This window comes from Colletes gigas, unplaced genomic scaffold (genome assembly GCF_013123115.1).
Source record: "Colletes gigas isolate AHSC1104 unplaced genomic scaffold, ASM1312311v1 Colletes_gigas_Sc00003, whole genome shotgun sequence".
Classification (NCBI taxonomy): domain Eukaryota; kingdom Metazoa; phylum Arthropoda; class Insecta; order Hymenoptera; family Colletidae; genus Colletes; species Colletes gigas.
In genome coordinates, this window is record NW_025106632.1 from 2659644 (window position 1) to 2682075 (window position 22432).

The 22432-nt window shown below is 41.1% G+C and overlaps 1 protein-coding gene across 8 annotated transcripts in view; it reads right to left on the bottom strand.

Annotated features, from left to right (window-relative positions):
- Positions 1-16559, bottom strand: part of LOC122404851 (junctophilin-1) — a 79341-nt gene extending 62782 nt beyond the window's left edge. For 2 of the 8 annotated variants that reach the window (XM_043409137.1, XM_043409145.1), the window contains exons 1-2: positions 6556-7090; positions 5556-6093 (exon numbers count right to left, since the gene is read on the bottom strand). In XM_043409137.1, coding sequence (XP_043265072.1) covers positions 5556-5866 — 311 coding nt within the window. In that variant the 5' untranslated portion in view covers positions 5867-6093; positions 6556-7090. The other 6 variants (XM_043409139.1, XM_043409141.1, XM_043409144.1 and 3 more) reach the window with 6 other exon arrangements.
- Positions 16560-22432: the final 5873 nt, after the last annotated feature.

Consider the following 22432-nt stretch of genomic DNA (forward strand, 5'->3'; position numbering starts at 1 on the left):
TTTACACATCGACGAACGAAATGATAAATAAATTTGTTTAGTGGCAAGATTACCGAAAGCAATTTGCATGGTTTAATGGCGCCCCGAGAACGCTGCATGTGGTTACCAGATTTAACGTGTTTGTAGATAAAACTGACCTACTTGGGAGTTTTCACGAGTTAAGTGTCGTTGCTAAAATAAAAAGGAGAGATTCTGGCGACGAAGTAATAACCGGGAATCCCTCGAATGCAAATTTCTTGTTTATCGGTGAAATCATTATTTCCCTTCGATTCTGTAGAATATTTCTACGGAAGTCTGTAACGTGGAATTCGTGTGCATCGATTATCAGGAAGGTCCTTGAATATTTCGGATAGTTTCGGTGCTCCGATAATTGACATTCAATAATGCTGGTATATTCTTGAAGAATTCGAATCATCCGCGGAGGATCTATCCTCGAGCATCCGATGCACGTTTATAAAAATTATTTACGAATTTCGGGTGGTAAATTCAAGGTATTCATAAAAGAAACGTTAATTTTGTTAAACGTACAAGGTGCAAAATCGACATTTTAAATTACAAGGGAAAAGTTTTCTCCATGTTTGTTAATTTAGGTGGGCGATATTTTCTCGTTAGAAAGTTTGTTCTATCTTTAATTATAATTTCGGCCACTGATCTTTCCTCGCTGCTAAGTTTGTACCTCCGAAATAGACGAGTGTTCGAACCATAAAGCGCGCCTAAGGCAGAATCTGTTAGCATAACTTTACTGGCCAGATCCTCGACCAAACATCGTTTTCTCGTCAAAAATAATTTATGCCCCGGAAAGACTAATAATTATACGATTTTTCTCGATTCGAGATATTTCGGTGCGTGTACTTACCGCGCGTTAGATTCTTTCGTATCGCGGTGTCGTTTCGAGCGTTTCTGAACGGTATGTAAAAATGTAGGTCGATTCGTTGGGACGCGTGTCGCCAGATGTTAATAACAATTATATTTACGGACCCTCGTTACGCTGGACTATTTAAAGCCGCGTGACAGAATTTCTTCCGGAACGATCGAAGCTTCAAATATAGTAACGCTGCTCGGTTTCGTAGAAAGAAATCATGGGAGGATTCTGGCAATTCCCGACCAGATTCGGGAACAGACAAGGCAGAAATACAGAAACGTAATAGGATAACCCATATTTCATCGTCCAATCGTGAATTTCAATCGTACGTTAATTTTCCTTGCAGACTTCTTCGATATATTATTATTCGCAACTTTCGATATACGTCGGTTATATTTTAACAAAGATTATGAAATATAAGTTACTCGAGTTACAACGTAATTTATATTGCATTACGTATTAAGATATCAACAAATCGCTGCGTTTACGATCGTCCATCGCGAGATGTCATCGTCAAGAATAGTCATAAAGACGTACCCGCGGTATCAAAAACTTTTTACGCGTTGTTTAAAAATAGCACTGCCGTAGGAAACTATTTCAGACCATTTCTAGAGAATATATACGTTACGAAATCGCTTCCTGAACCCCTGATCTGTCGATCATAGCGCGCACGAACCGAGAAACTACGAGAAACTACGCTGCATGGGAGAATTATTTTTTTCTCTATAGAAGACGTACTCTCTGGACTTGAATTGCTGCCAAATCACTTTCTGAACACCTGACCCATTGTTTGCAATGCGGAGGTACCAGGAATATGGTGCTGCTGGGAGGAATTATTTTTTCTAAAGAAGACCCAATCTCGAATCAGGTTTGGATCGGTGCCAAATTAATCCCCGAATATCTAAATCGTTTATACAAAATTTTTTTTTAAGAATACCCACTCTCGTACAGATAGGGGTAAATTTTTATTCCAGTGATAAGTAACGAATAAGACGTATAGAAATTTATTTATTTCTTATAGTTAAATTCTTATCTGTGAATAACTTTAGAATTTTGTCCATCTTTGGTCCGAGGACAGTTTTGAGTCGTTGCCAAGTTGTTTCGTGAACTCCTGAACCATTGTTTGTATCCCCTACAGGAAACACGTTGCTACATACGACAATTATTTTTGCAAAAGACGTACTATTCTCAGAGTAGACTTGAACCGTTGCCAAATCACTTCCTGAACCCTTGAACCACAATTTGTAACTCCAACAGAGAACACGTTGCTGCACAATTATTTTTCTTTTAATTACGACTCATTATCGTGCAGAAACGAGCAAAATTCAGATAACAGATAACCAGTGTGTCTATAGTAATTAATTCGTGATTACCCAACAGCGAAATTTTCTATAATTTAAATTTCTATTTTCATTCGACTGGAGATAAAAGTGTATCTTGTATTCGTCGGTCGAAATTTGGATCTAAATAAGAATTTTGCCTATCTCCGGTCTCGGAATAGAATTGAACCTTCGCCAAATCAATTTCTGAACACTTGAAACATTCGCATCTCCAACAAACAATTAATAAAAGACAATTATTCCTTCCGAAAGAAATCCACTCTCAAACAGAAATACTCCACAATTAAAATTTCTATTCTTATTCGATCGGTGCAAGGATAAAAATTCTGTGTCTTTCATCCCCCGTTCGAAATTTGTATCTAATTAACATCGACACAGTTATTCCATAATTGAAATTTCTATTTTCGTTCGATCAGCACCCAAACGAATATTGTGCATCTTTCATCCCTTGTTTGAAGTTCCGATCTAATTAACATCGACACGATTGTTTCGTAATAGAAATGTCTATTTTTATTCGATTCGTACGAAGGTTGTATCCTTCGTTTTCGTTCCTTCGAAATTTCCATCCAAATAAGAACTCTGACGGTTCGTAATTTCGAGGCAGGTTCGACTCGTCGCGAACCAACTGTTCGAACACTCGAATCGCTGTTTCTAAGGGCTGAAAGGTACAGCGTTGCAACGGGAAATTATTTTTTCTCGTTCGTTGGCTGAAACAGCGCGGATCCTGGCAGATTCGGGGAAGCGATTATCCGCGTCCATGAACTAGGTCCTAAACGCCGGGGATCCCAGTGACCCGGACTCGTTGTCCTTGCACTCGGTGACCCAGTTTCAGGATCGGGAGATTCCCGCCCGGCCGCAGGTATATGTCGAGAATATATGTGTCAAGGTCCCCCGTTCATCTCGAATTGACGCCGTTAGAGGCGGCTTGCAGCGACAGAGAACAAAACCGACCACTATTTCGGGACGTCGACGTGACTATCGAAACAACGATTTACTCTTTACGCAAAACTTTTCCAGTTTCCGCGAACGGGACCAACGTAATTTCACAACTTTACAAACTCCCGCTATGGTTTTATTTATCCACGCGTCGCGAGACCTTGCACGGCGGACGATAATGAAATTTTCTCTAGATCACGACGCTCAAACTTTCAATAAGACGCCATTTCGTCGATCTAGAGGAATTATAAAAGGAAAAAGATTGATAAAATTTACCCAATTTTTATCAGTAATAGAAAATGGAGAATCTGTCTGTGGTATTTTATGGTTGAGATTCAGAAGATGGAATTTTTGAGGAATTATCAGAGAAGAAAGATTTACAAAATTAGCCCAATTTTGATCAGTAATAGAAAATGGAGAATCTGTCTGTGGTATTTCATGGTTGAGATTCAGAAGGTGGAATTTTTGAGGAATTATAAGAGAAGAAAGATTTACAAAATTTGTCCAATTTCTATCAATAATAGCAACAAAGGGGAAAATGCAGATACTCTGTGTGATATTTCATGGTCGAATTTCAGAAGATGGAATATTTATATTTTGACAGCTACTTGGTATCGTTGTCTAAGCATAAGATTATTATGCGATTTTATGGCTTATAAATGACCCGAAGAGCGGGTGGAACAAACCTTGAGTGGACTTTGGAGAGTTTTGAATAGAGCGGTATAGCGCTGGATCGTGTTTTTGTCTCTGGGCGTAATTATTTTAATCCTCTTACGACTGCGAGGAGATTTAGCTCTAGAGATAGGCGTTTGTGTTTCGAGACTCTCGAGAGTGATTGATACATCGATCAAGATGTATTCCTGAGATACTCGCGATCGGTGCACGGTGGAACGAACTAACGAGACTAAATTATTTTCATTTATCGTCGAGCTTCGTCTTTATCTAACATCTGCGTTCAAAAGACGTCGTCGATCTTAACTGCTCGAGAAAAGCTTCGTGATTTTTCACGAAAAGAGAAGGGAAGCATATTTTTAACAATATATGGAGAGTATTTGGACGAATTGGAAGTTGGAGCAACGTTTGTTAATTAAATTTAAAATTTATGTTGATACAGGGTGTCGTCGCTGATGGAAGACGACGATCTAGGAATTAACAATGTGCATAGAGTCAGGCTTAGTAGAGATCAACGCTAATCCTTGACGAACAAGCAGTGCACCGTGGTTTCGTGTAAATTGCAAAGATCGTTTCTCAAACCCTAGAAGCCTGGGTCTTGACAGGCATTATTTAATAGACGTTCTCAGTTTCTGGATTCGAAACCATCTTTGGAGATTAATTTTTAAGTGGGAACGAAAGTTGTAAACACAAATGCAATATTTAAGCTTTAAGAATATTAAAAATAAATACTATTATTATGGCAGTTCTAGAATATTCTCTCTCCAAATCTGTCTAGCGTTTCAATTATAATTATAATCTTCTCTATTTTAAATAATAGGAAGTATTATCAAAATTTCACGGCTTTGAAATAGACACAATATAGCAATAGTTTTATTTATAGTTGAAAGAGTAGATATAATTTGAAAGTCATCTTGGTTTTTTTAAATTACATTTGATAAATAAATGTATTAAAGTATATCTAGGCTAAGAGTAATAATTTCTGCAATATACAGGTACCTAATAATTGGAATTCTAATTATTGAGTTAACTATGACGCGTGTATCCATCGTCTCGAATGTAAACAAGCAGTGGAACGTGGAACTACTTTAACACTGCATCTGAATATCTTAGGAATTATCAGTTTTAATATTTGTATTCTCAAAATTTAGTACTCTATCACATTTTTTCATAAGTAATTTAACGTTCAACCAAGATGAACTTCAAATTTTCTCTGCATCCCCAAGCAAAATAAAGGAACCACCCCTTGTTGCCATACAATTTTTCTAAACAATGCTCTTCTTCGTTGCTTAAAACTGTGAGACCAAAACTTTGATTTTAGACGATTGTAAACCACATAAATTAAAATTTGTCTCAGTAATTATTTTCATAACTAAAACAAAAGCGATCAAGGTGGTCTCTTTCCCACTGGACATCTTCTATAAGCTATCTAAGTCCCAGAGTCGGGCAAATTTTATTCACAAGCAAGGAATACAAATAAAAAAAAAACTATCTTTAAGCCAAACTTGGGCGAAAGGTAATAAAAAATTATTTCTCGATCTCGATTAAAATTTGCCAAAGTTCGCCCTGGCGGGAAGATCGAAGGAGACCGGTTCAAGGTTCCCGCGGGCAGAAACTGGATTTCGAGGGCAGAAGGAGGCATCGTTCCCGAGACGTCAGCCTCGAGAAGCTCCCAGGAGTCGAGTAAGAGGGTTGAAAGCATGCCAAAAATGAATAAGAAACCGAACGCTGGGATCTGATCTCACCTAGGCCAGGTGTAGACGCCGGAGACCTCGAACCCATAGTGCCAGCTACCGGAGTATGCACCTTGGCCCTTGGGTCCGGTGCATACGCCGTGTCCGTGTGCCTTTCCGTCCTCCCAACCGCCGCAGTAGGTGCCGCCATCGTCGAAATCGAATCTGCCGCCGTTAACCTGGGCTCGATTGGACGCCGCCGTGGCGGTACCTGTCGCTCCAGGTTGGGTCGAGCTTATGCCACCTGTTTGAGGCAATTGGGCACCACCTGCCACCCCGTTCGGTGCCCCGGACTGTTGGCCAGACTGCGGCTGTTGCTGCATCTCTTCGCGCCGCGCCTCCACCACCTCCTCCTCCCTGTGCCTCGGCCACCCACGTCGTTATCTTCGTCTTTTTCTTCCTTTTCGTCGTCGTCGTCGTCGTGGTCGTCGTCTTCGTTATTGCCGTCGTGCTGCCCGTTAGCAAAAATCGCACGCGCGTCCCCCTGGACGTTGCTCCATCCTTCCTGTCCGCCTCCACGTTTCTCGTATCGCTTGCTCACCGCGGTCCTCTGCAAGATCACCGAACAACCCTCTGCTGATCTATCCCTCCGCGATCGACCGCCGCGATCGTTCGACGCGGTGCCCGCCCCCTTGACACGGTGTCAAGGACAGACCGCGCGATTTCTTTTCTTTTTTTTTTCTCTCCCTTTCGTTCTCTTCTCCTCTGCCGTGGTGCACGCGGGCTAAAAATACGAGATTCGGCCTGAGACGCTACGGAGAGAGGCTAGACCGAAATTTTCTAGGATTCGACGCGGGTTAATTTTAGTCCCCGTCGGTAGAAGAGGAACGGACGCAGAGGGAAACACATCGTTGCGAGCACCGTGTCGTCCGTCGAACGATCACAGCCACCACGGAGGAGATCGACGCGGCTCCTCCTGCGTGGCCGAGCACCGCGGTGTCGGCCTTGAAAACCGCTCGGCGGGACACGCGGAATCGATATACACCCGGCAGGATCTAACCCTGGAAAACACCTTGTCCCCTGACGATATATCACTTCCTCCTTCTCCGCATCCCTTCTTCCCGCGAACGATCTAACGGACCCGGGCTCGCGGCTCCTGGAACCGAGTACTCACTCTCACCCACTCCGTCACCCACACTTTGCGATACCGCGTACGTCGAACTATCGGTTACGATCCGTATCGAACCAGCACTGAGAACGCGTGGATCGGCGATTCTCGTGATCGGTATCCGTCTCCAGGGCGTTCGATGTCCGCCTCGATGCCAGAAGAGGACCCGCGCGGGCAGACTTTTCGTCGAACTTGTCCGAAACTCGTCGGACCAACAGCCGCGGTTTTCGCCGTCCGTCTGACGCCGTTACGCAACGCTTCTATAAGCATCCGTGATCCACTCGGAATGTGGCTCTATCTCTCTCTCTCTCTCTCTCTCTCTCTCTCTCTCTCTCTCTCTCTCTCTCTCTGTTCTCGGTCGGTCTCGCGAACCAAGGCGCGAAAGCTCGTTTCGCTCGGTTCGTTCGACCCTCAGGATCGACTACCCGGCCGTCTCTCGAAATATTCACCGCGCGACGGAGCTTCCACCAGGACTACGTTGCACCCCGTGACCGGTTCTCCGGTTCTCCGGTTCTCCGAAACACCGAGAACGAGAGGACGGACGACTAGGAGGACGAAACCACACGGCACACACACACGCGCGCGCGCGCTCTGACGACGTGACGACGAGGAACAACACCAGCATCGGTGGCAGGGCCGGTGCGTCGCGACGTTCGCCACCTCTGTTACGCTCGTTAGACGCTCCGCGTACCTCCGTCCGTCCGTCCGTCCGTCCGCTCTAGCGATGATGCTAGAGCGGTCGCTCGCTCGCTCGCGCTCGAGCTCTAGCCTCGAGCTTTCGGCTAGCTGGCTAGGAGCTTCTATTTTTACCATGGGGTGGCGAATTGTTCCCCACGCCGACGGGCCACGAGGCGGCAGCTCGAGCGGACCAGAGGTTCGCCAATGCGACCGGGTTCAACACCGTTTATAAATAGTAGGAGTTCTCGCGCCGCCACCGAAAATCGCCGACTATCCCACGAATATACGGATTCGAGACCTTCTTTCGCGACCACCTATCCCTCCGACTTAGTCCAATCACCCGTCGATGCCTCCGATAATCTACAACTATTCCATATTTAACCCTTTGCCCTCTGAAGGGACATCAAGCACAGAATTTCAATGTACTTTCCTAGGAAACGACATTATTGCTTCCAATTATATAGGACGAAATACCTAAGCAAAGAATGGAGAAAAAGATATGTTTGCTTGGAGTATTTACTGTCTATTTCCTTTGAAAGTGTGCTTAAGTTAGTAGTACCAGATCGAAGACTCCAAGTGCAAAGGGATAAAAAGTTCTCCAGTCCAGCTAAATTTTTTACAGAAGAATGTGAGAGGAATAGGGACTCTGAGCACCCGAATAAAGAAAATACTAAATACCGAACATAAGTGACAAAATTTTAGTGTACGACTGTCCACCATTTTGGTACCAACTATGGCGTTGATCTAGCAACCCATCCAGCTTAATGCAAATGTACAAAATCCGACGACTGCGCTAGAGTCTGCGAGCTCGATCGAAAGGCTTGCACTCGTACTCCGTATTATGATTAATGTACCCAAACGATTAGGTCCACGCTCGAGAGCATATCGATGGACTCGTTACAGGGAAATACTAGATGCGTGGATTATCTGACCTACTTCCGAACACTGCTCGTTTACCTAATTAACTTGACGTTTTGAGAAATATATCGAGTCCCAAGACCTGGTAATAGATTCTATTAACGAATGTCAAGATGAACGTTTATTGACATCTGCACGATGATCTGGAGCAGATTCGCGTGTCTGTGATTTACAGATGATACGACCTATTTGCGAATACCAGTGTTCCTTTCCTTCAGTCCGTGGAACTCGATGGATCCAGAAAACATTTCGAACTATGAAGCCAAACTACTTAACAATCAGGTCTATGTATAAAAGCGAATAGCAAAATATGAACATATTCTGACTTTGATGAAATATATAAAAAATATTCCGAACTATAAATCGATGCGATAGAACGTAACGATTGAGGCCTATGTATAAAAGCAAACGGTTACGGAGGATTGCGTGATTGATGAACCAGCTACGTATAGAGAAACAGACGTGCGTATGATCCGACTACTCGTTTTCCTGATGAACTTGATGGTTCCGTGAAACTTCTGCGTGCTGGATGTCAGACGCAAAGTCCCAAGACTTATTAATGGGGATCCATGAACGAATGTCACGCGAACGTCCTTTGACGCCTCCATGACCGATGGCCGGATCTACGCGCGTGTAATTTATAGACGTTCCGACCCATTTACGAATATCTGTACTCCTTGTTGCGGGTGCAACGAAATCCTAGAAATTCCATAAACGAATATAAAATCTATCGAACTGTGATTAATAACCAAGACACGAGCGTATTGCCTTGTTTCGGATGTACGAACGATCCGATCCGATCATGGACTCGCATTTATGATTAACCAGCCTAATGGAACTGGTCTGCTGGGACTCCATGTTGGGAGAAAGCTACAGGACTTAGCAATCAGGTATATGAACTAAAGCGATTGGAATTTGCATAACCAATGATCCAGATACGAAAGAATAGATTTGTTGGGATTGTAAACATGGCGTCAACGATAACTGTTTTTCAGAAGCCTATCACTGAGGACTGTGAATGAAACTGATAGAATCTATTATCTGTTGCAATAAAAATATTAATTTGCACAAAGATCCTCGGTTTACCGATGATTTCTCTTGTAATATTTGCTCACTGGAACATGACGAAACTAGGAATAAACAAGGTAGAACGACGAACATCGACGGCTCAACAATTTCTCTATCATAAATAAAAGAGAATACGTCTATCGAGAGTCGTGCAACTAACGAACCTGCTAACGGTAAATAGACAGTGTAAACGACCTGACCCATTTATGAATACAGCTCGTATTCCTGATTAACATGTCGTTTTGCGGAACATATCTATCCGAGGATGTTGGTGGAACGTTCAGAGACCTATCATCGACGACCGGGAACGAACGTAAAGTGAATGTCTATTGAAGTCTGTATGATTGATGACCCGGGTTTGATCATATTGACGCGTTTGGGATGCGTAGGCGATCTGACCTATTTATGAATGCTCGCGTGTGCCCGATGCCTCGCGAAATATATCTATCGAGGGAACGGTATTGGCCAGCGAGTTCCTAAGATCCAGCAACGGTGTCTATGAATTAATTTCGAGAGAACGTGTATCGACGTATGGCTGATTGATGGTTCGAGTATGAGCAGGTTGACGGCGCGATTGACATGGTTTATTGACGATCTGACCCATTTGTGAATACTACTCGTGTTCCTTATTAATCAAACGTCTCGCGGAACACGCCCATCGACTAGTACCATTGGTCGACGGTCCACGGTTCCGCGAATGGGAGTCCACGGTTGACAACCGGGCGTGTAATTATTGAAATTTGTATCATTGATGCCCGTGTACAGGGAAATTGATCAGTTTGGAGTACACGATTCGCTCCCTTCATGAACACAGCTGGTGTTTCTGATTAATTAGGTGTCTCGAGCAATATACGAAGGTAGCTCGTAGTGCGTAGTGGCGATCGTTTATTGAAATTCGTACAAATGCTGATTGGAGGGGTTACTGATTGGTAGAGATTCGTTTGTTAGTCGAAACTGTCTCGATTGAACTCCTGTTTCGTGGAACGAGCCTAGAGAGGCGCGATGTTGAACTTGCATGGTCTAACAATAGAGTCTATGAACGAAAATAAAGCGAACATTTATTGAGATATATCGAGAACGAAGTGTTTACGGCGTTCGGATGATTTTGTTCGCTTATGAAGATCGCTAATCGCGTTCCTGATGGACCAGACGTCTGGGCGGAACGTTTGGGATGTTGATGATTTATAGACGTTAGTTCTGCGTTAGATCTGTGATCTGTCTATGGATCGGGTTTGAAGGCAGAGACTGATTCTGTTATAGTTAAGAGGAAAACCTCTGCTTTTCCGATGTTTAGGTATTATTGGTTTTATTATGAGGTGTGGTGTTGATAGATGGCCGTAGTTTCCGGTGATATAAACGGAACCGCGGTTGTTTATCGAGATTTATACGATCACTAATTTAAGTATCGAGGCAGTTTTTATATTTGGAACGCTCGAAAGGTCTGGTTCGTTGCTAAACGCGTTACTATTCTAATCTCGATCGCGTACTTTGGCCTTAACAGGAAACAATCCGTCGATTTATCGTTCGAGTCTAGCCTCAATTTCAACATATTTAATTCTCAGTTTTTTAAAAAAGCTACCACAGTCTTCGCCAAGTGCTACCATAAATTCTATCGATACTAACAACACCCTGGGTAGCATGCTCCACTTCAAGTTCTAAAAGGGTTTGATAAAAATCTTCCTTACCGTTGCTTTTAAGTGAAAAACAGTAACTATTCTGCTCAAGCTTCAAACAAACTTTGTAATTATTGCAATTTTCAAATTGCTGCCTCTCAAACTCACAAAATGGTGGTTGAAAACTCTGATAAATCATTTGTAACGATGAAACGTATCCATAGTACCGATTATTATTCTTCGATTTTAGACTTTTATATGGGGTACAAAATTAGGTACTATGCGTGTTCTTACATTTAGTCAAATATTATGGATTTTATCTACTATATTGCAAGAATTTGCATAGTCTAAGACTCGTCAAGTGTTTCGAGTAATTAACGAACGCTACTTATGTCATTAGACGAGGTTCCAAACGACTGGACCCTCCAATGATAGGAATAGAAAAACCATGACGTGCGTTTTTGTTGGCAGAGCGTACGTCTGTGTAGGGGATATTGATAAACGTCTGTAGTCGCCGATGATGGAAATGGAAGCACCGTGATGGGCGTATTGTGGCTTTTATTGATGGAACTCATACTGCCAATAAGTCACTGGCAGACACTGGTGAGGCGATCATTAGACGGTTCACGGAATGATTCGAGGAACGAAGTCGATAATCGCGCGCTTCCTGATTCCACGTTCTATCCGATTGAAACTGTTCGAGGCAGTTCGATCGACTCGAGGGAAACACGAGCGAAACTATAGACGATGCACGCGGGGCTGCATTTTTGATGCTGTGCATGTCGGTCAGTTACTTTTCTCTCCCGTTGAGAAGTAGGCTTCCTTGAATTTATTAGAATACCATTCGACCGTTACGATTCGAACGGAATCGCGTTTGAAACAAGTCGAGAAATTAAGAATAAAACATCGACGATTTACTATGGTCGAAACATTTATATTTGTCGAGGAATTGTTTGCACGCCCACATGCGAGTATTTGTTATTTAAAGAGAAACGTTTGTCGAACGTAGTCATTTAAACCACTAGATTTCGAGCAAATCCGGGTTACAATATGATTTGTGATCGTTGTAAAATTGCTCTCAGTTTTTAAAACGATTTAATTCGAAACGAGAAATATTTGGTTTTATTTCGGCCGGCGGATTCGTCCTGTGAAAGGATTACCATTAATAAACACTCTGTGTACTGTTGCAGGCTCGTTTCAGAGGAGGATGAATTTTGTATAACATAAAATTAAAGTACGACGGTGCAGAGTGTAACGAGCTAAAAGGCAGAGGCGTGTAACAGGAACATTTCGTTTTCAGGGGACACTTTTCTCTCCGCTGAATGGCTAGGAAAACAATTGTCTGGAAACTTTTGCACGCCACTCTGTATCAGAATTGAAATTTCAACGCGTCCAAAGTAGGGTCCGTTAGAAATTGTACAATGGACCGATGAGTTCTCTAGCGGTATCGAAATAAATTGCATTGCTCGTTTTAGCACGAGTAGCGTGAAAAAAAAAATAATTTATTAACCTCGACGCGACGTAAGTACGGTTTCAAAGGGAGGGACAGAGTGTCATTTGTAAAATAATGAATAAACGTGGAGCAAACGCACCGTCGATCGAAGAAGAAATGAAAATGAACACACGCAATCCAAGACGAAAAAGGGAAATCAATACGATAAAAGCTTCGAGGGGTGTTAGAGCGACGATACAATTACGTTCCGAACGATGGACGTTTAAAAAAGAATACAACCTGATTAACGGGTCGATACGAGTAATATAAAAATTTGAAGAACCGAGTGTGTCTTAAAAAAGCAACGAGAGTCTGCTCGAAACTTATATGTGTCTATATTTTTCTGTCGAGATTTTTTTGTGGAAAAGGTTGGTACTCGGACCGTCAGACTCAAATTTACGGGTACTGTAGGGAGAACGAAACCTTTTATAAATGGAAAAAAGTAAGGTGAAGCACTTTGCTTAGCTTTGCCAAGACGCGTGTCAAAAAGTTTGGAGCACCCTTTCGGATTCCAAAGAAACAAACGTTTCCTCGCATAGAAACGTTTTACTAATTATTTTTATATTTTTTACGAATCCTTGACAGTCTTTCTTTTAGGGAACTTCTTCAAAGCGATTATAAAACGACGTGTCGCGGAATAGTTTATCAGAAACTGTAATTGAATTAGGTGTTCCTTTCCATTAGGACAACGATCTCTGTGTGTGTATCGATTACAATATGCCAAAACAACTTCCTACATCGACGTGATCGCGAGACATTAACCCGCTAGAAAACCTATGGCATCGGATTTAAGAAAGAAAAATAAGCTGTGAAAATATGTGATTCGAGAAAAGTATTATTAGAAGATTGGTAAAATTATTACATTTAACGTGTAGAGTAATATGAGTTTTGGAACGAAGGATGTTTTTAATATTAAATCTCGCCTATCAAAGCTATAATATAGTTTCGTAAATCTAATCGAATCGACAGAAAGAATCAGCCAAGTTTCTAGAAGGGGATGGTTACCACGATATGAATCCTAGAGGTATTCGAAAGTTACATGCAGAAGCTGATAAAGCAGATTTGGCGGAAACCGTATCCGAACTAGGCCAAATTAGTCCGGAAGACGATAAAAACTCCCAAGTTCAACGTTTAATTCGTTGAAAAAAGTAGAACGTGGAAACGACGATGGTGCAAATGAAAATTCAAAAGACGAGGATATTATTGCAACGATAGAGGCAAAAAAATTAGCATGCGTTAATTAACGTTAACAGGTACATGGATTATAGAAGAAATTTTCATAAACCTGATTCCTCGTTTAGCAGAAATTTGCATAAAATGAAATCTTTTAGTCACGAAACGGGGCATATGTATATACTAGAGTGTACAGTCATAAAAAAAAAATTTCTCGACTGCATTGGTTATTAACAGCTTCCGTAAACCTGATTCTTGCGTTAGTTTCATAAAATTAGTCACGAAACGGGGGATATCTCTATATCAAATTGTAAAGTCATTAAAAAAAAAATTTTGTCGACTGCATTGGTTATTAACAGCTTTCGTAAACCTGATTCTCGCGTTAGTTTCATAAAATTAGTCACGAAACGGGGGATATCTCTATATCAAACTGTAAAGTCATTAAAAAAAAAATTTTGTCGACTGCATTGGTTATTAACAGCTTTCGTAAACCTGATTCTTGCGTTAGTTTCATAAAATTAGTCACGAAACGGGGGATATCTCTATATCAAACTGTAAAGTCATTAAAAAAAAAATTTTGTCGACTGCATTGGTTATTAACAGCTTTCGTAAACCTGATTCTCGCGTTAGTTTCATAAAATTAGTCACGAAACGGGGGATATCTCTATATCAAACTGTAAAGTCATTAAAAAAAAAATTTTGTCGACTGCATTGGTTATTAACAGCTTTCGTAAACCTGATTCTCGCGTTAGTTTCATAAAATTAGTCACGAAACGGGGGATATCTCTATATCAAACTGTAAAGTCATTAAAAAAAAAATTTTGTCGACTGCATTGGTTATTAACAGCTTTCGTAAACCTGATTCTCGCGTTAGTTTCATAAAATTAGTCACGAAACGGGGGATATCTCTATATCAAACTGTAAAGTCATTAAAAAAAAAATTTTGTCGACTGCATTGGTTATTAACAGCTTTCGTAAACCTGATTCTCGCGTTAGTTTCATAAAATTAGTCACGAAACGGGGGATATCTCTATATCAAACTGTAAAGTCATTAAAAAAAAAATTTTGTCGACTGCATTGGTTATTAACAGCTTTCGTAAACCTGATTCTCGCGTTAGTTTCATAAAATTAGTCACGAAACGGGGGATATCTCTATATCAAACTGTAAAGTCATTAAAAAAAAAATTTTGTCGACTGCATTGGTTATTAACAGCTTTCGTAAACCTGATTCTCGCGTTAGTTTCATAAAATTAGTCACGAAACGGGGGATATCTCTATATCAAACTGTAAAGTCATTAAAAAAAAAATTTTGTCGACTGCATTGGTTATTAACAGCTTTCGTAAACCTGATTCTCGCGTTAGTTTCATAAAATTAGTTACGAAAAGGGGGATATCTCTATATCAAACTGTAAAGTCATTAAAAAAAAAAAATTTTGTCGACTGTATCGGTTATTAAGTTTTCGTAAACCTGATTCTCGCGTTAGCTTTTTGCATAACAGAAATTGACATAAAATGTTTTTATTTACATATCAGAGTGTGAAGATTAAAAGAAAATAATTTTCTAGATTTCGTGTGAATAGAATCGGGTAGAAAATTTGATTCCCCGGACGGAATAAGAGGCGAATAATTTTTCGTTGCCGGTCCCAGCATCGCGCGTACATTTTTTTTATATAACAACAATCAATTAATCGATCCCCGGGTATCGTTGCGCGCAACAACGAGAAATAATCTCTCACGCGCTCCGGCGCGGCGAGGAGGAAAAGAAAGAGGCTATACAAAGCGCCTGTACACCCTCATTATTAAAATAACTCCTATGAGGATGTTCTTGAAACGCGGCCGTCCTCGCCGCGAGAACGGTTCGATCTCTCCATAGAATCAACGGCGATTCGTTGAGAAACGAAACGCGCGACGCCCACGCGTGTCTTCCGCACCTGGAGACGCGTCGTCTGCGTTTCGTGCGAGGATCGGTAACGAATTCGCGCGTACGGGAATTCGAGGAATCCACCTGAGTCACGTTTACCCGCGACACACGCCGAAATATATTCGACAACACGAGGAAAACCGCGTCGAATTAAAATTAGACCGGGAACACCGAATAGAGAGAGAGTCGTATCGAAAAACCCCCGGGGTAAACTTTGCATCGAACCTCGTGAGTTCCCAGAGTCATTGAAGAACGCTTGTCCAAAAATACTCGTAAAAATGACGGGGCTGCTGGCGGAGCGCAGCTGCAGGCATCAGCAAAGAAAACACACCGGAAATAGAGGCGGACTAGATCGCTAGAGCTGGCTCGTGGGCGCTTCGAACCTGAGGAATCGAAACAGAGAGAGAGAGAGAAAGAGAGAGAGAGTGAGGAGGCCTCGAGTGAGGACACCTTGCACACCTGGAGCACCGGTTTCGCGTTGATCGATCGCGAGAACCCCCGGACACGTGCTGGCCTCGCCGAGCGCTGCACGGATTTTCTAAAATGGACAAAAGCACGCGTTTTGTCCGGCACACGTGCACCCCGGGCCGCGCACGACACTTGTCGATGCACTCCGCATCTGCGCCGCGGCGCGTTCACGCATGCATTAAACCGGAAACCCCCTGCACCGGGCACACGCACTCTCAGCATTCCCGTCGATAACTAGACGCCGAGGACGACGATGTACCGTGCTGGGCTGCGGCGTCTCGACGCTCTGGCATCGAAGGGCCACCGCGGGACGCCTCGATCGCTGCTCCCCGACGTTTACCCACCGGTCTTGCCACGGTTACTTCCGTTCCACGACTCGCTTCCAGGGCTCCCGGGTAGCCGTCGTTTCCCGTGTTCTTGCTTCCCCGTGGATCGGTTCGATTTCGCGTCGACGTCCGGTCTCTCGTGAGACGCTCGTGGTTCGTCGAGGGGGAGATATTCGGTTGGCTCCGTTGGGTCCCCCGCTTTGCGTCGGTCGACGTACACGAAACCGTGGATACGGGAACGTGCGTCAGGGTGGTGGCATGATTGCGACTATCCACCTCTATGTGCGTCGCCGTCGGCGCTGCCCTCGACGCCGTGCGACGCCGGCGTCGTGGCGCCTCTCGTCCGCGGCACCACCGCGGGACACATGCGCTGTTCGATACCGATGGCCGCGATTCGTTCGCCCGCGCCGCGTACGCCTCGGGCGGGATTTTCTCGAGTGATCGGCGTCCCAAAGCGTCACCCGATGACCCTCATGGATCCAACTACTTTTCACTCTTTCAAGTCTTACTACAACTTCTTTTTTTTCACTTTGTTCGGATGATTACGCGATATACTTTCCGGGGGAACTCTTATTTCAATTTCAATCATTTCAATTACTTATCTTGAAACTCTGAATTTTAGAGGCTTCGTAGGCTTCATTTTTTGTAAATAAGATTTTTTCATTGACAGTCATTTGCTATTTTATTAAACTAGCGAACTAGTATAGCTACTGTTCCATTTTTGGACACATTACGATATACTTTTTTGGATTGTAACTAGGCATATATTGTATTCGATGCGATAAGATTTTTTCACTTACAGGCATTTACTGTTTTATTAAACTAATATTTATTAAACCAGTAACCTACATGTATATATGTATTATAGGCCTATCTATACGATGCAATAAAATTTTTTCACTGAAAGGCATTTAATGTTTTATTAAACTAGTCAGCTAGTATAGCTATACTATATACAATATAGCCATACTAGCTCACTAGTTTAACCCTTTAACGTTAATGCCCGAGTCTGACTGCTTTGAAAAACAATATTTGTTTAATCCAACGGTTTAAGGGATGATAATATTTGTTTTCCTTCAAATTATACGTTAGATACAACATTGTAATTAACAGAAACCATATTTTTAGAAACAAATCCAATAAAGAAAACTGATCATTGTTGGTTAATCTGAAAAATATGAGCGTTAAGGAGTTAATGAAACAGTAAATGCATGACAGTGACAAAATCACATATGTATTCAGAGTGATTTCGATAGCCTGATAAGAAAATGTTTCCCATCGAAATAAATCGTAAAATAAATTGATTTTCGATAAAAAAATCGAGGTCAGTACTATTTTTTTAAATGAAACTAGGTACTTTTAACTTCATTGTAAAAATAGATAAAAAATATATAAAATGTAAGCTAAATGTAGGTAAATGTCTTTCAGTGAAAAAATTTTATCACATAATATACATAATTCCTTCTTACATTCCTGAAGAAGCCCAAACGTAGGTCGAAACGAGTAGGAAACATTCTCATAAATAGACTGCGGATCTTTGTGCAAATTCATATATTTATTAATAAAATTAATAAAATAAGAGCTTCGTAGAGGGTTCTTTCAACCCCTAAATACAATAATTCTTATCTTACTTTAAGTATTTCTTATATTTTTGCTTATTAAATGCATTCTGTAGTTTTTTGAGGATTAAAATTTCCCATAAATGCATAAATATCCGCAGTCTACTCATAAACATCAGAATGAAGTGATACACCAAAGAACTTTTATTCACTTAACTCTCAACCCATTAAACTTCGTCCCCTCATGGATTACCAACGAATTTAACACGTATCTACGTTAGACTATCTTGTAATTTGTATTATTATCCTTTCCACTTCATTTTTACCAATTTTCTAGAAAATTGCAACGAGTTACTTAGGTTCTCAACGATTTTTTAATGGTTACTAATAACACTGAAACGCAGCTGTCCACATATGGAACCGAGAGGACTCGATACGGGAACAATATTGCAAATTATGCCCATTAACCCTCGACCAGTGTTGATGAATATTGCCAGCAGGGAAAGAAAATGGTGGACGGAATGGAATTATCCTGTTTAATTTACCGCCTCGAACAAGTACGAAAACGGGTTCGATGTTGAAAATTGCTTTCCAGCAGTTGTTGAAGCAGAGATCGATGGGAACTCGTTCCGTTATCTCTTGCTGTTTGGCGAATACTCGCCTCTGGATTTGCACCAACTACATCCAATATATTAAACGGATCATCCTCATTTGTTATGAACTTCCTTCTGCTTTGTATTTCGCGGCGGTACAAACTCAAATGTAAACGAAATTATTATTTAATCTCCTACCACAGACGTCATTTTACCATAGTCACCAAATGCTATAAATCAATCAAATTTGTTCTTGCAACGCTTCCTTTCGAAAACAATTAATTTTTATAATTTATTTCGCTCGCGTGTCTGTCCATTACTGGCTGTTTCCACTTATGCCGACGAACCTACAAATCCTACGTTATTGCAAACAAATTTTATTCAACATTTTTGTCTCATGTTTTCTTGCAGAACTCAATGATTAAAAATGCTAGAAAATGTCCTATGAATATTCTACATACTTTAATTCTCAAACAAGGGATGTTTAACACTATAAGTACCTAGATGCTCAAAATAACTCATTCGTAATTTCTAATAAAAATTGATAAACATTTATTTCCATTACATTATACATTTCTCCATGTATCTACTGTTTTAATTTCTTCGATACAAATGCACCACAAGTGTCGGTAGTTCCAGCGTTAAAGACACAACTAATCAGAAGTTTGTAATCAAGGCGCCAGCAACAGTTAATGTCTAAGCATTGTGAGAGATTGTCGTTTAGGGCCGTAGTTCCTCCCAGATCGACGAAGTGGGTCTATTTGTCTTGATTTCTCGCGGAACAAGCTTCAAGAAATATTGCACGGTATGCTCCTGTACATCAGTGGTAACTTATGGTTCATGCAACGACGGTGCACCGCCACATTTCGTTCGTGCTGCGAAAACGTACCTGAAGAAACACCTTCGCGAGCCGATGGATGGACCCAACGTAGCCACCACGGTTTCCTGACCCAGATCCGGCCATTTAAAATCTATTGTGTATTCAACGCGAGCGAATGATGCGCAGGAATCACAGGAAAGGATAAAAAATGGATTCGAGACCGTTCGAGGAACACCTGATATTTTTCGGAGGTAAAATTCGTGTAACGGTTCGAAAAACAAGACGTTTCTTCGTTTTGTAGCTATTTTGATCTTCAAATTTATTATTTAAATATGTTTCACACGTTCGATGTTGTTTGTCAAATACTTAAACCACGTGGAAAGAAGCAACCTATCACACGATTCATTAAGCTCCGCCGCGTATTGATTCCATTCCTGCTTTAGTCGCGTATCAATTGCTGGCGGGTTTTAGGAATGTTCTCTCGCCAAGAGGACGATTATCGTTACGCGAATAATAGTAATCGAACCGACTTCGAGAAAATCTGGGTCGTCGAATTCGCCCAAAGTTGGGAATTCTTATTTCGATAAAGTAAAAAATTAAAAGAAATCGACCACGCTTTTTGGAAGCTATTTATTTTCAGCGTGGCGTTATTAATAAATGTACTTTTGACGAGAGATCTCGGTGGAAAGGATAAATCGACTTCGATTTCATTTTGCAGCTGCATCACGACCAGAACTTCTGTAATATCGCGTCTGCAATAACCTTTATTGGCCAACGTAGAATCCGATAATATGCTGCTTTAATAACAATATAGCGTGATTATTATGTTTCGAACCTAAAAAATTAGTAGATTTAATTTTTAAACCGAACAACAGAATACTGACAACAAAATTGTATTATTTATTTATATAAACGGATAAAAGTCGCAGAGTAGGCGTAATAATTTAAGCTGTATCAGCTATATCGTGCAATTCGATATTAAATTTAATTTCTTGCGTAATGAACATCAAAACGAGATTCTCGTCGTAGATTATTAATATTTTCCCCAACGTGGAGAAGAAATAGTTACAAATGGCGTTTGAAAAATTACTGCAACCGATACGTGCGATAGGGCGATGAACCAGTTGTGAAAAAAGAAGAAATCGTTATGTCCATTCCACGTAAATAAAGATTAAAATTTATAACATGTACGGCCAGAACAAAGATTGAGCCCGTTAATTGGGGGAACGTGTAAACGGTATTAAGAGATGCTTTATAATTTAAATCCCGGCCGGCGATAGTGAATGATTAAGTATGAAATTTGCGTTTAAATCGATTCGAAATAATTAAAGGTTTGCGTGTTCCGATGAAACGATAAATACAATACGGTACTTCGAGGATGACGTAAACGCTGTATATCTAATATAATTATAATTTCACTTAATGAATAGCTTATGAAGCTATTTGGAGCAGTCGAGCTTCTAATTATTTCGAACAGTTCCCGGAACTATTCATGAGTTTAGTCATTTACTACAATTTCAGTACATCGTGAATGGCTAGGTATACAAAGCTAGATGTCTTCGTCCTTTATCATTTTTCATTATATCAACCAAATTACGTACTACGTGCTTTCAACATCGATTATTAACATTGGTTGATCGTGCCTGGATTTTTAAAATTACAAAAAAATAATGCAAACACCGAAGACCATTCTCTATCGATGAATAAATCGAAAGAATAAACTGACATTTGTGTATAAGTAGAAAGAAATAAAAATAAGAACTATTCTCCGATTCTGTTTTTCACGAGACGGAAACTTGTAACAATGTCTGAACGTACCCATAATTTCCAGAGACTTATAAGGTATTTTGAAGAACTTTAAACCACAAACGCTTCCCCGACAAAGCCCTGGACCATCGCAGTTTCGAAATGGACTTAAACGTTTTCGAGTTCTGTGTTTAAACGAGACTACTTTCGCAGAATGCCCTGCCTGGCGTAGCGTTGTTGCCTCCGTAATGCAACAAGATTTCAGTTCGAAGAAACTTGCCTCCCCTAAGTAACGCGGCGTATATAAATAAGAGTATAAAATAGGGGGAGACGGTGGAACGCGTTTACGTACGTATCGCGTAACCTATGTAGTACATATTTCGAATGTAGGGTAGAATATGTGCGCACTGGTCGGAAAATCGAGACGCGGCGGCGTTTACCGGAAAATCGAAGCCAGCCACTTCTGTAATATGCTTCGTAAAATTCAATAGATTTTATTGTCGACAAGGGAAAAGGGGTCACCCGTGACTCTGTCGTCTCCCTCGAGATTCGACGAATCGAAATTCAAAATAATTCACGTAAAAACGATAAATCTCTTTGGCGAGAACCGTGCACGAAATTGACGATTCGATCGCGTAAACACTGTTCTTCGTTTGCAAATAATATTTGTGTATCTCTGTTAAAAGAAAAATCGAGCTCTGTGGTTCGGTCTCGTTGCACGTTCTACCATCTAAGGCAGGTTATTGATTTTTATTTGCAAAGTTTTCCATTTCGAAGGGAAAGTTTCGTAATAGATCGAGGAGTCTAGCTTTCCCTGAGAGATGCTGAGCTTCTCTCGGTTGATATTGTCCATTAGTTGCTAAATAGAAATGTTGTTGCGTGCTGCCAACGTGTACTACGATGGGAAACTAACTTCTGTATCGACGTACGGTTAGGCACCGACGATGTTGCAATAATCGAGGTATGGTCACAGACGAAGTATACGAATAGATCTTTCCAATGTAATTTTTCGGCCCATTTTTATGGGGCTCTGAAGCCCCATTACCATGTTCGTGTCACTCGCAACGTTACCAACAGATTTAGAAATAAACACAAGTGGAAGTGAGACAGAAAATAAAATTACACAAACATTCCTGGCCACACATTATATTTTCGGTAATAAATTTTTTTCTCGAAAATGGTTAGGATTTCGAGGGTATATGTATTCACCGAAAATGATCGCAATTGACTCCTGCAATCGAAAATAATTTTTCCAGAGTGATTTGAAGCTTTTCAATTTCGCCGCAAAATTTAGGCACCTACTCGAATTTTTTTCTCGAAAGTACGTAGGAATTCGGGGATATGTCTATTGACCAAAAATGATTGTAATTGACCCCTGCAATCGAAAATAATTTTTCCAGAGTGAT